Raw genomic sequence first — 14485 nt, forward strand, 5'->3', positions numbered from 1 at the left:
TATTAATATTGTGTTTAGAGGTGCCTCTCCATAAAACTATGCTGTAAATTATTGTTGAATGAATTAGTGCATTAGTATATCATTTTCATAATAATTGTGTCTTTTAAAGTTCAATTCTTTTATCTCGGCGGCTCGCGCATGCCCGCCCAGACGCGGGAGATTGCTGCGTTGCCAGTTGCACACGACGCACGCGCCAAGAGAAGCAGCGCCATAGTATAGCATAGTTCGCAAGCTTACGTTTAGGGGGGAGCGCGCAGTTCATGACATGAAGTAAAGCCACCACGGCCGCATTAACCCTTTCGCTGCTACAAACACGTGCTCCCTGCATTCCGCGCGGTGCGCGATTTTGTCACTGCACTGCTCGCCTGTGCAGACACATCGTGTTCCGACTGCTTTGACACACTTATCATTCGATTCCACAAAAACTATTTGGCCCAAAAATTAGATTTTTACATGTCTTCATGACTGATACCTTCCCCCCACAAATGACTTAATTTTGTTTCGATGTTCAACGCAGTTATTGTGCAGGATTAAATATAGTAAACCATTGCATGAAATTTTGAAGAGTTTGCAGAGGTAAAAGTCCATAGAGTATACTTTCCATATGGTCGATTTTAGTTGCCACAATGTTGATAATGAAATGTGGACAAGATACCTAAATTTCATATAAAATTACTACATGTAATGCTGAATAATAACTGCGTTGAACATCGAAACAAAATAGTCACTTATGGGGGTAAGGTATCAGTCAAGAAGATGCGCAAAAATCAAATTTTTGGGCCAAATAGTTTTTGTGAAATCGAATGATAAATGTGTCAAAGCAGTGGGAACACCATGTGTCTGCACAGGCGAGCAGTGCAGTGATGACAAAATCGCGCACAGCGCAGAATGTGGGGAGCACGTGTCTGCAGCAGCGAAAGGGTTAATGAAGAGACAAAGCACTAGAAATTTCAAAATTAATTGCATTCAAACGAATATAAATCATAAAGTAAGGCACTTCGATATTGTTTTTAATGCCTTGAGGACTATAACACGTCACGCAAAATACTGACGAACACTGTTGGTATCACTATGAATTACTCACGCTTCGTCGAAATACAATAGGAAATAAACAATTACCGCTGTTCTTTATTGCGAAAAAGCGGTTTGTGAGATTGATACAAACACCTTTCCTTGCTATTGCCTGAATTAGGAGTCTTATTGCTTGTTTGGTTTAATTAATTAATAGAATATGAAGCAATTGGTATAAAGAATGCTTTTTCCAAACTTTCTATAAAAGAATTTCTGCTATCAAGACATTGCTTTTGTTCTATTACTTTATTTATGACTGAATGTTTCTAAAACTGAAGACACTCGTCCATGCTCTGTTCTGCAGTCGAGATCTGGCAACATCGTTCTCTGTTCATTGGCTGACTGTATTTTGTGACGTCAGATGCGCAGAATGAACCTAAACTCGGCCGCCAACATAAATGACACGCACTTTAGGTAGCTAAGCTTGTGCAGCACATTTAGGTTTTGAACTGAGTTTTCCAATTAAGCATTTTTCTGTGTGCTTATCCCAATTTTCACTTTGACCAATTAATTATTATTGCCAGGAATGTAGTGTATTTGGAGTTTTCTGTTATGTGCTCATCTATACAAATGTTGGTATCTTCACTCTGAAGACCTTTTGGTTTGATATTCAGACAAAGTATTTTATTAATGATGTTATGCAAATTTCATTCAGTAAATCTTTGAATAGCATTGTTTACTTCTACGTTGGCTTTAATGTCTAGATTTTGTGCATCTTTATCCATGAACAACAGAGTCGTGTTGTCTACATTAGTAAATAAATTAGCATAATTAATGAGGTTTGGGGTGTGATTTGCATATGAAATAAAAAGCAGTCGGCAAATAATTGATCCCTGTGGCACAGAGAAGTTTAAAGCTGGCACAGAGAAGTTTCAAGTTCTTGCTTCAGATCTTATTTTCTCTCTTGTCATTTTTGTGATTTCTGTATATTGTCCCCCTGTTTGTTATGTCTCCTACAGATATCCAGATATCTTTGATATAACTGGCAGCAGAGCTATAGGTCTGTGTGTGTGTGTGTGTGTGTGTGTGTGTGTGTGTGTAGTGCTTTTATTGATGCTGTCTTTACGCAATTTGGAAAATACCTTCCAGGAATAATGTATGGGTTAGTTGCATAAGAACTTTCTTTAGCTCCTGCATAGTTTTCCCTTATTATCTTCTTCTGTCTCTGGAAACAGTGGTATAGTTTTTCATGGGGGACGATAAATGTTTTTCATGTGTTATTGTATTTAGTATTTGTTTTTTCTTTTAGTTTTTGGTCATTGAAGAGATTTATAATACTGTTCTGTTCTGTGTGTGTGTGTGTGTGTGTGTGTGTGTGTGTGTGTGTGTGTGTGTGTGTGTATATATATATATATATATGTGTAATGGAAGGAAACATTCCACGTGGGAAAAATTATATATAAAAACAAAGATGAGGTGACTTACCGAACAAAAGCGCTGGCAGGTCGATAGACACACAAACAAACACAAACATACACACAAAATTCAAGCTTTCGCAACAAACTGTTGCCTCATCAGGAAAGAGGGAAGGAGAGGGGAAGACGAAAGGAAGTGGGTTTTAAGGGAGAGGGTAAGGAGTCATTCCAATCCCGGGAGCGGAAAGACTTACCTTAGGGGGAAAAAAGGACAGGTATACACTCGCACACACGCACATATCCATCCACACATACAGACACAAGCTTGTGTCTGTATGTGTGGATGGATATGTGCGTGTGTGCGAGTGTATACCTGTCCTTTTTTCCCCCTAAGGTAAGTCTTTCCGCTCCCGGGATTGGAATGACTCCTTACCCTCTCCCTTAAAACCCACTTCCTTTCGTCTTCCCCTCTCCTTCCCTCTTTCCTGATGAGGCAACAGTTTGTTGCGAAAGCTTGAATTTTGTGTGTATGTTTGTGTTTGTTTGTGTGTCTATCGACCTGCCAGCGCTTTTGTTCGGTAAGTCACCTCATCTTTGTTTTTATGTATATATATATATATATATATATATATATATATATATATATATATAAAAATAGACTGCCAAGCCTAGTGTTTATTTTCAGCACTACTTATATAAGTTTTTGCAGCTAGTTGTTCGTCTGCTTGCAGTACTTTGGCATACAGTCTTTTTTTATATTTTCTGTAATACTCGTTGAAGTTTCCGTCATTGTTGGTTTTCTATATCATATCCAACATTTCTATCTTGTTCTTACAGACCAAAATACCTTTTGTTATCAAGTTTTTGTTTTTATTGGTGATTTTTTAAAAATTTTTTTTTTAATTGTGCACGTTGAGATATGTGTAATTTTATGATTCAGTGAATTTTTTTTCCCAGCGTTTCCATCCTTCTTTCTTAATTTTAAGCCTATTAGCTATTCAGTTTTGTTCATTTAATCTGCCCCCCTCCCCATGTCCCCTTTTTTTTAAATACAATTGAAGCATATTTTGTCAGTATCTGGGAAAGCTGTTCTTGTGACTTCACTTTTTTAATGAAAGTCACATAGATTTGTGAATATGTGCTCTATTTTTGTACTGGGGTTCGCTGTTTGAAATGTTGTGTCTGATAATTGTGCTAAGAAGTTCCCTACTGCCATCGAAGTCTTGTAATGTCTGTGGGTGTTTGGTATGTACAGTGAGGAACTACTTAAATTTATTTTTTGGCCTATTACTTCTGCAACATTTTCAATAATATACTTCTTACAGAAGTCGAGACTGTTCATACAGTTTGTTTATCTTATTATGTGTTAGTGTTGCAGCTTCCCCACCCTTACTATTCCATCTGATTGAGCTAGCCGTTAAATTTTAATTTGTTACAATAAGATTTGAAAAAATTAATGAGGAGGTATTGAATAGAATTGGGGAGAAGAGGAGTTTGTGGCACAACTTGACTAGAAGAAGGGATCAGTTAGTAGGACATGTTCTGAGGCATCAAGGGATCACCAATTTAGTACTGGAGGGCAGCGTGGAGGGTAAAAATCATAGAGTGAGACCAAGAGATGAATACACTAAGCAGATTTAGAAGGATGTTGGCTGCAGTAGGTACTGGGAGATGAAGAAGCTTGCACAGGATAGAGTAGCATGGAGAGCTGCATCAAACCAGTCTCAGGACTGAAGACAACAACAACAACAAAGATTTAAAACTTTATGTTCATTTATTCCATGTTCTGTCAGATCTAGAAAAGAGGGAGTTTCTTCATTTAGTATTATTCCTAACCTTATTTTTTATTTATTCTATGTTCTGATGAATTATTTTTGTAGTTGAATGTCTCGGGTTTCTTGTTTATAGTTCTTCTATGTTCTATTTCATTGTTTTTTAAACTGTGGATATTATGTTTCCTGATCTTTCACTCTCCTTATTCCACATTAATTTCCCTTATCTGTAATGATTTTACATAATCTGAAAACATGATACTGAGTGTTACAGACCCAATCTGTTTAAATGTATTCCATCCTTTCCTATGCAGTTTTGGCACAGAAATTTGTTTGCATCTATGAAGACAACCCCGAAACAATCAAATTGCTCTTTGACAGCACATTTTATTTTTGAGATATATTGTCACTTGCTGACCTTCTTTTTACATTCAACTGGGAATAAGCCTGGATCCTTCATAGACACTTCCTGCCACACACATCATGTTCCTCGTTTTGTTTGTAAATTTTTCTTCAATGCAGTTTGTTAATGAGTTTTTTCCAGCATGTACAAAAAACACCTTTGTAATTTCATTTGGGTTCAGGATCCAGCTCTGTAGATTCTTGTTTTGAATTTACCATATTTTTAAATTGTTTGCAGAGTTATTGCATTGTAATCTCAGGTCACGCATTGAGTTTGTAGGTGGGACGGCTATATTTTTCAACAGGAAGTCAACAATTATTAGAAACTCATTTTCATTCCCTTGCATAGTTGTGGTCTTGTCTTTTCTTTTGCTGTAAATCACCAACTGCTGTTTATATTTATGTGCAGGTTTTTGTCTTATTTGATTTATCATGGCATCATCTGAGATTCTGGAGATGGTACTGTTTTCTGAGTTTGTTTTTGCAGGCATATTTTTGCAGTCTTGCATTTCCATTTGATGGATTTCGCAGTTATAGGTCTGCTTTCTATGAATTACCTGCATCATTTCCTTTCTTTTTAAGACACTATTTTGGTTAATGTTCCTTTGTAGCAACTTAATAATTTAATTTTTGAGTACACTGTATGTGCAAGACTGTCCATTTTGTTTTTGGAAAACAGTGGAGGTATGTCCACGGAAAATTGTAACCAATGAATTTTAGGTTTACTTTTGTACACTTTTGATGTAACAACTTGACACACATTATACCCGTCACCTCTTGCTTTTCACATTCTCTACAGGAATAACTGTTTATTTTTTGCCTTTTTTGACCTGAAAAAAGTGTCACTTTCCTGTTGTCACCATACTCTAGACTAGAGTTTTGTAAGCAATACATAATCATTTCATTTAATATTCGTACTATCAGTTTTCTGAGAAAGCATTTAGTATTGTTCAGCAGAATGCCTTGTCTCACCCCCTCCCCCCAATGTACAGAACTGTAATTGCCCCAATCAGTTGTTGAATAACTGAAGTCTTCTGCAATGATGGCAGTATGATTGGGGAATGTATGTACTAGATGGCTGGGGTCTCCTTTAAATTTTCCAGCTACATGTGGGTTAAGTCTGGTGGTTGTTAGAAGGATCGAGTAATAAGTTTATACCCATCCACGATACTGAGTGTTTGCCAAAGAGTTATGCATGCAGCGGCAATTTCTACCATAATGGATTTGTGTTTCTCATCTACTGTGACAAATACACTGCCTCCACTGTCCTTTCGCTATAAATTAAGATTTTCTCCAGATATCTTACTTATGTCAATTTCAAGTTTTGGCCATCTTTCTGTACTTGATATTATATGAGTTTCACTGCTTTCTAAGGTCACTTCAAACTCTGTGTCTTTGTTGTGAATGTTTTGGCTGTGGATCACTAAAACTTTAATGGTCTTATCTGGAGGTGCATTCTTTGGGTTGTACTCTTAATACTTTGGGATTAAGTATAACTGTTATTATCTGGTCTGAATGGAGAGTCACCTAAAAAAAAGAGTACCCTTGTGTGCACCCCATATACAGTCAGTTACCTGGATAGTATACCCGTAACACTTAACGGGGGACCCTGCTTCTCTCAACTTTGTGGCACACATCCCTCGACTTTGAAGAAGGGGCCCCACAATCAGTTGTGTGTTTTGTTGAAATTCCATGAGCAGAGCTGGTCGTATCAATTTTTTCTTCCAATATTGCCACCGAGTCCACGTAGCTATCATTCATTACGATGTGCCCTATAATCTGCAGTTGGTTGCAAACTGCTTTTCAGCGAATTTTGGAACAGCCTTTTCACTTTTAATCAGGCCCTCAGTTATAAACATTGAGTGCACAAAGTGATACTTATTGTTTCTTATTGCTGTTTCCTTGATAATGCACAGACAGGAACAAGTAACAAAACTTCTTGGAACCATAGCAAAGTTCATTGCTTAATTAATATTTTTTAAGAGGAAATACATTGTTTGAAAGCTTAACGTCATTTTCATTCTTTTTTGAGTCTATTGAACACTCAATGCCTCAAAGATATAGGCAGAGGTTACCTTTACCCCATTCACTGTTGTGTTCCATCCAGGACTTTCCAGTATTACATCAGTTAGGAAAATAATCAGTCCTACAAAGTCTGTTTTCCACTGCATAAAAAAATTGTTGTTCAGTTATTTCTCGAAATAATTGTAATAGTTGATCTAATCTTATCTGTGTATCACACTATTTTAATGTTAGATAAAAATTGTTTTCTTTCTTGACTTTTGTGACATTGCTCATGTTTACTGTTCCAGAAACTACTGGATGATAATGGCAGACCACAGCACCTTTGTTCAGGGATAGTGACACATTTACATTACCACGAGCCAGGCAATCTTGTTTTTGCGTACCTGTTACGGAGTGGAGTTTTACACAGTATGTGTGTTACTGAAGAAGATGGTAAAATATCAAAAGAAACACAGCTAAATGTTGTACTCCTGATGGCTCACCTCTTCACTCGTAAACGTTTACACCCTGCAATGCTTAATAATAAGTACTGCAATTCTGTGGTGAAACTAAGAGAGTTGCCAGCTGATGTTGTTAAGGTACAGTATTTTCACTCTGAATGAAACACTAGCTTTTTATCTAACCTTATAACTTATACGAGGGGGGACCCAAAAATAACCGGAATATCTTTCTAGAAAGCATATACTTTATTGTTTTCAAATGCAACCTTACTCTCCTTCGAAGTAGTCTACATTAGCATTAATACACTTGTCCAAACATTCATTCCAGTGTTAGAGGCACCTTTTAAATTCGTCCTCTTTGAAACCTGCTAGCACTTTCATGACATTGCGTTTTACGTCTTCCACATCCGCAAAACGCTTCCCTCACAACTCTCTTTTCATCCTCGGGAATAGGAAGAAGTCCGAGGGTGCTAAATCCGGCGAATAGGGCGCATGGGTCGAGGTAGTCGTCTTCATCGAGGCGAAAAACTGGCGAATGCTGAGAGCTGTGTGCGCGCGAGCATTGTCGTGATGCAGGAACCACACGCCAGAATCCCACAAATCCAGACATTTTCGGGCCAAACTTCTGCGAAGCCATTTCATAACCTCCAAATAGAATTGTTGGTTTACTGTCTGGTTTTCAGGGACAAATTCAGAGTGTACAATCCCTTTGCTGTCAAAAAAACAGATCAACATTGTTTTCACATTCGATTTCACTTGTCGAGCTTTTTTTGGTCGAGGTGAGCCAGGTGACTTCCATTGTGATGACTGTTGTTTACTTTCTGGATCGTACCCATAGCACCGTGACTCATCACCTGTAATGACTTTGTTGAAAAAATGTGGATCATCTTTGAACGAATCCTTCATTTCGAGACAGGCTCGAACGCGACTATTTCTTTTATCTCCGGTAAGAAACTTCGGCACGAATTTTGCTGCCACTCTTCGCATCCCCAAATCGATGGTCAAGATGCACCTAATTGAGTTCCAGGACAACCCGGACAAGTTCTCGAGTCGGTCGATCGTCCGGCGTTGATCTTCACTGATGAGATCACGGATTTTGTCGATGTCATCTTCGCTTCGAGCAGTTGAAGGTCGACCGGAATGGAGCTGATCTTCAACCACCATTTCTCCCTTTTTAAGCCGAGAAAACCATTTGTACACTTGCGTTTTACTAAGAGCACGGTCTCTGTAGGCTGACTGAATCATCGCAACAGTTTCTGCTGCGTTCTTGCTGAGCGAGAAACAAAACTTCACTGCCGCACGTTGTTCGTAAGAACTAGCCATTTCCTCGTGTCACCTCTGCACTGTACGCACACTCAAAAGAACTGCCAAAGAAACCACACTTCTCACTGTTGGGTGATGCCGCGTAGCAGAATGACTCAGCAGAGCTCCTACTACAACCCTCTGGCAGCGCAACCTGCTACTACAAGCACACGATGTGCAGCATTACGATTCTGGTTTGCAAATGAGATTGCTCCGTATTGAAATTTACTCTGTGCTGCTTTTAATATTCAAACAAACTGAAATTGAAGTCGTGACAAATCTTTAAACAGTGTGCTTACTGAAGATTTAGAGAAACTGTAATGAACTGATTGCCAACAAAAATTTCAAACTGGAGAGAAGGAAAGCCTCAATAAATCATTTAGTTTCCAAAATGAAACACAAGTCATTAAACCAGTAGTATGTCAAAATTTTACATCACTGCAGAAATTGATAATACAGCCTTATCTATAATTTCTGGAGGATAAAGCTCAGTTCCTATTTATTCCTATGTACTGGCACATACCAAATAAAATACTCTATTTTTTCAGAATGAGATTTTTCACTCTGCAGCGGAGTGTACGCTGATATGAAACTTTCCTGACAGATTAAAACTGTGTGCCGGACCGAGACTCGAACTCGGGACCTTTGCCTTTTGCGGAAAAGTGCTCTACCAACTGAGCTACCCAAGCACGACTCTCACCCCTTCCTCACAGCGTTACTTCTGCCAGTACCTCGTCTCCTACCTTCCAAACTTTACAGAAGCTTTCCTGCGCAGGAGAGCTTCTGTAAAGTTTGGAAGGTAGGAGACGAGGTACTGACAGAAGTAAAGCTGGGAGGACGGGGCGTGAGTCGTGGTTGGGTAGCTCAGTTGGTAGAGCACTTGCCCGCGAAAGGCAAAGGTCCCGAGTTCGAGTCTCGGTCTGGCACACAGTTTTAATCTGTCAGGATAGTTTCATACTCTATTTTTTTTTCCACCCATGAACCTACAGTTTGTGTAGTGCAGATAATGTATGAAACAGGTAGCTACTGTAATGAAATAAAGGACACCGGCCATTATTGTCAGTGTTTGTATCACATGCAGCCACTATTATCACCATTAGAAAAAAATGTGTATGGGGTGTTAAAAAAAGTGTTGACATTTTTGGGGTGTGATAGTGCTCATCAAAAAAGGAAGAAAGATCCAATAAATGTGGATTCAGAAACGTATTCTTTCTATTGAACACTTGTTTATAGCAAGCATTGAAAGACTTTTGATGCTCATTTGAGTGTATTTGTTACATTGGTGCTCCACCAACAGAATTTTTTGATTTCTTTCTATATCATATGATTGCAGGTACATATTACTCTGAGCATTTAGTAGTCTACAATGAGTTGTTTTGGGTAGAGTTACGTGGTATTAAAGTTGCAAAAAGCACGAATGGGCCATAGCAAATTCCGGCAATGGTGTGGTGCACACAGACAAAGGCCAGAAAATTGCAGTGGCAGTGCTAGCTGAGCCACTGTAAAAGCTCGGGCACATTTTTTCAGAGTCTATTATTGCAAGCCACTAACCACACGAGTTGAGCCCAGTGCAAGCTCCTCACTAACACGTATGGAACTTTGTTTGGTCTCTACATTTGTTTTCGTGTTCTTTACAGTGCATCCATGAAGTATGTGGCATCCCGCAATCACGGTGAAACTTCATTTGTTTGCAGACACGTATTCATCGTTCTCCCACAGTCACGTGATCGGTCGACGCACGTGTCACCGAAGAGAGTATTCCTTCGGGACAGTGTTCGAATGTAACTACTGTACGAACACCGTTACTGCCATCACCAGTTAATAGATATTGCTAGCATTTCATTTGTCAATTGTTCATTTACTCTTTTGTGTAGAATAAATATATTTATAGCAAATGCGCACTTTTATCAGCTCTCATCGCCACACCATTACTGTAGCACGTGTCCCTGAACATAATGAGTCGGTGTGGCAGTAAAGCTGATTCACTGCACGATTGAGACGTAAGCAGCGAAACTGTGCGTTCCCACTTCACTGGTGACACCAGTATTACGTGTATGCTAATGTGACAAATTTTCATCGGTGTGAGTGATGATGAACTGTGGGCAGTCTAGCACCTAGGTGATTAGTGGCCCATATTCACGGCGACGGACTTTCATCGGTGTGAGCGATACGGAAATGTGAGCAGTCTAGCACTTAGGTCCTCGTGTACAAACTGCGATCTGTGTTTAGACACACTGTCGAGATCCGGGTGCTAAAGCGAGATGATGACCTCGGAGAAACTACAGAACGCGACAGTCGAAAGCCAATAGGTGAGGTGTTAGTGTGCAAACAGAGGCCGAAGAGTGATCTGCACGCACTATCCCCAGTTGCAGACTTTGCCCACCCGGAGCCAGGTCAGAAACTTCCACGTACAGACCCGATCGTGTAGTTCAGCCGAGTGAAAGAGGGTTTTGTGAGCAACAACAGCAAACTCGGACACTGCACGAGCCAGACAGATGAAGACTACATGGCTGAAGTGCGGGACACAATCACTGCCCTACTGACACAACTCTTCTTATAAGCAACTAAAGAAGGAGTAAATCTGACGAATTTCACTGTTGCTGACACGACGGGTGCACCAGCTGCCGCACCGAGAGGAATGTGGCGAGAGGAAGCCAGCCGGATTCCTCCACCGCCTGCGAAGCTTCGGCCGGCCCGACGTGGTCCCGGACTTGCCGGTGCACACAGTCTGTGTCCACAGCCACCCGGCACCAGGGTGAGCTCTCATTACGACACGGACAGAAATGCAGCGGATGCCGTCACGGTTTTGGGCAGTCGGGTGCACGACGTGCCGGCAACGGCACCCGATACCGCACTGTACGAAGTCGCAGCACGGACAGCTTTTGCTACGTGGCACACGTCTTCTGCGGCTACCGTCTCAGACACCAATTTCCACCGTCCACTCCAGAATCGGTCCCCACAAGTGTCGGCAGTCTGCGAGCAGGTCAACCAGTTGGTGGTCACATAGACAGAGGGGAGAAGGCACCGATTCAGCTACTGGCATTAGAGTCCGTGCAATGTCCAATGCGGCACCGGCTGTTCTGGCAGCCACCCACCTCGTCGGAACGGCCACTGGACGGCTTTTGCTGGCATTGTGCCTGCTCTGACAACAGAGCAACTTAAGTACTGGCTCCACTGTCTGCACCCGAATGCCAGCTGCAGCTGGGCATACACCTGACTACAGTGCAATATTTGGGTTTCTCCTTGCAGCGGAATGGGCTGGCAGTGTGAGGGACTATATTCAGTGTGGCCGATGTCGAGGAGTGGATCCCAGGTGCAGATTTCCTCGGCCTATTACAACTTACTAGCCGATATTGCAAATGCCCACCTGACTGATTCTACAACAAGTCTGAAGACAGTGGAACAGTGGTGGCAGGCCCCTTTCTTCAGTGTAAACCCTCGCCCTCGGGCTGTAAGCGGACATTTTTCTTTTTGGTCATCAGTCTACTGGCTGGCTTGATGCGGCCCGCCACGAATTTCTTTCCTGTGCTAACCTCTTCATCTCAGAGTAGCACTTGCAACCTACATCCTTCATTATTTGCTTGACGTATTCCAATCTCTGTCTTCCTCTACAGTTTTTGCCCTCTACAGCTCCCTCTAGTACCATGGAAGTCATTCCCTCATGTCTTAGCAGATGTCCTATCATCCTGTCCCTTCTCCTTATCAGTGTTTTCCACATATTCCTTTCCTCTCCGATTCTGCGTAGAACCTCCTCATTCCTTACCTTATCAGTCCACCTAATTTTCGACATTCGTCTATAGCACCACATCTCAAATGCTTCGATTCTCTTCTGTTCCGGTTTTCCCACAGTCCATGTTTCACTACCATACAATGCTGTACTCCAGACATACATCCTCAGAAATTTCTTCCTCAAATTAAGGCCGGTATTTGATATTAGTAGACTTCTCTTGGCCAGAAATGCCTTTTTTGCCATAGCGAGTATGCTTTTGATGTCCTCCTTGCTCCGTCCGTCATTGGTTATTTTACTGCCTAGGTAGCAGAATTCCTCAACTTCATTGACTTCGTGACCATCAATCCTGATGTTAAGTTTCTCGCTGTTCTCATTTCTACTACTTCTCATTACCTTCGTCTTTCTCCGATTTACTCTCAAACCGTACTGTGTACTCATTAGACTGTTCATTCCGTTCAGCAGATCATTTAACTCTTCTTCACTTTCACTCAGGATAGCAATGTCATCAGCGAATCGTATCATTGATATCCTTTCACCTTGTATTTTTGAACCTTTCTTTTATTTCCATCATTGCTTCCTCGATGTACAGATTGAAGAGTAGGGGCGAAAGGCTACAGCCGTGTCTTACACCCTTCTTAATACGAGCACTTCGTTCTTGATCGTCCACTCTTATTATTCCCTCTTGGTTGCTGTACATATTGTATATGACCCGTCTCTCCCTATAGCTTACCCCTACTTTTTTCAGAATCTCGAACAGCTTGCACCGTTTTATATTGTCGAACGCTTTTTCCAGGTCGACAAATCCTATGAAAGTGTCTTGATTTTTCTTTAGCCTTGCTTCCATTATTAGCCGTAACGTCAGAATTGCCTCTCTCGTCCCTTTACTTTTCCTAAAGCCAAACAGATCGTCACCTAGCGCATTCTCAATTTTCTTTTCCATTCTTCTGTATATTATTCTCGTAAGCAGCTTCGATGCATGAGCTGTTAAGCTGATTGTGCGATAATTCTCGCACTTGTCAGCTCTTGCCGTCTTCGGAATTGTGTGGATGGTGCTTTTCCGAAAGTCAGATGGTATGTCGCCAGACTCATATATTCTACACACCAACGTGAATAGTCGTTTTGTTGCCACTATTACAACTTACTAGCCAATATTGCAAATGCCCACCTGACTGATTCTACAACAAGTCTGAAGACAGTGGAACAGTAGTGGCAGGCAGTGGTGGCAGACAGTGGAACAGCATACATACTGGATACATTTCTGGAGCTCACTCACCCACCTGGTGCGCCGAGGGACCCTAAACGTCTGACAGTTCACACCACCGTGACTGTGCACGGCCCACTCACCTCGTGCCGTCCACGTCAACTCGCACCCGAATGACACCGTAGCGAAGGCCGAATTCGAAGCTGAGATGCGTGAGGCATTGTTTGAACATCGTGCAGTCTGTGGTCCTCCACGAGAGAGAGGATTTGTGGAGACTACAGTGGCTTACATTCACAAATGGTGCCGGACCGATATTCAGTACCGTAACTCCAGGATTTTAGCCACACCTTAGCAGACTCAGTTGTATTTAGCAGAACTGCCTGAGAAAAGGCATTCCTCCAGATTCGTGTGGTGCCTGAAGACCTTCAGAAAATGGAAATCGTCACGCTCTTTGGGGTTTTCGAGAGCATCTTACCAGTCTTACTCCGTCATTTTGCCTTTCTCGACGACGTCCCGGTCAGTTTGAAGTTGCCCGAGCTCGACCTAACGACCAACTTTTGGTGCCCGTGTGAGGTCGACATCGCCGTTAACCCCTCAAAATGTACATTCGGGGTTACTGAAATTGAGTTTCTACGGCATTTAATCACCCCTAGTGGATTCACACCATTACTGACTGAGGTGCAGGTGATCTCAAATGTGCCACACCGACAGATTCGCAAAGACTTATGCCACCACCTCGGCACGATAAATTTTTATCGGCACCGTCTGCGAATGCTGCTGTAGTGCCAGAAACTGGACCGTGACGCTACGCAGCCCAGCCTCGACAGGGAGGACTTCCATTATCTGGACGGATGCAGTGGAGGGGAGGTTTATCGATTGACACTACTCGCTTACCCAGTGCGGGGCGCCGAACTGGCCACGGTCGTGGATGCTAGCCGGCAGCCACACGATTTCCTCTCACGTATGTTATCAGAGTGACAGTGCGCCTGGAGTGTTCACGACTGTAAAGTGCTTGTCGTGTTTGCGTCGGTGAAATACTTGTTCCCGCCTATAAAAACCCGTCCGTTCACGATTTCCACCGACTGTAAAGCTCTAAGTCACACGTTTTGGAACAACAGTACCAAGTGTAAATCACACCAATATGTCACAGTTCTCGACAGACGTCTGCCACATTCCTGGGTTTCATA

At 41.7% G+C, this 14485-nt stretch overlaps 1 protein-coding gene across 6 annotated transcripts in view; it reads left to right on the forward strand.

The window, feature by feature from the left end:
• LOC124719938 (probable ATP-dependent RNA helicase DDX60) overlaps positions 1-14485 on the forward strand; it is a 113182-nt gene that overhangs the window by 59474 nt on the left and 39223 nt on the right. For all 6 annotated transcript variants that reach the window (XR_007006024.1, XM_047245132.1, XM_047245135.1 and 3 more), the window contains exon 6: positions 6913-7203. Coding sequence is in view for 5 of the 6 variants with exons in the window: in XM_047245132.1 (XP_047101088.1) it covers positions 6913-7203 (291 nt within the window). In the remaining variant the exon portion in view is untranslated. The remainder of the gene's footprint in view (positions 1-6912; positions 7204-14485) is intronic.

This window comes from Schistocerca piceifrons, chromosome 11 (genome assembly GCF_021461385.2).
Source record: "Schistocerca piceifrons isolate TAMUIC-IGC-003096 chromosome 11, iqSchPice1.1, whole genome shotgun sequence".
Lineage (NCBI taxonomy): Eukaryota > Metazoa > Arthropoda > Insecta > Orthoptera > Acrididae > Schistocerca > Schistocerca piceifrons.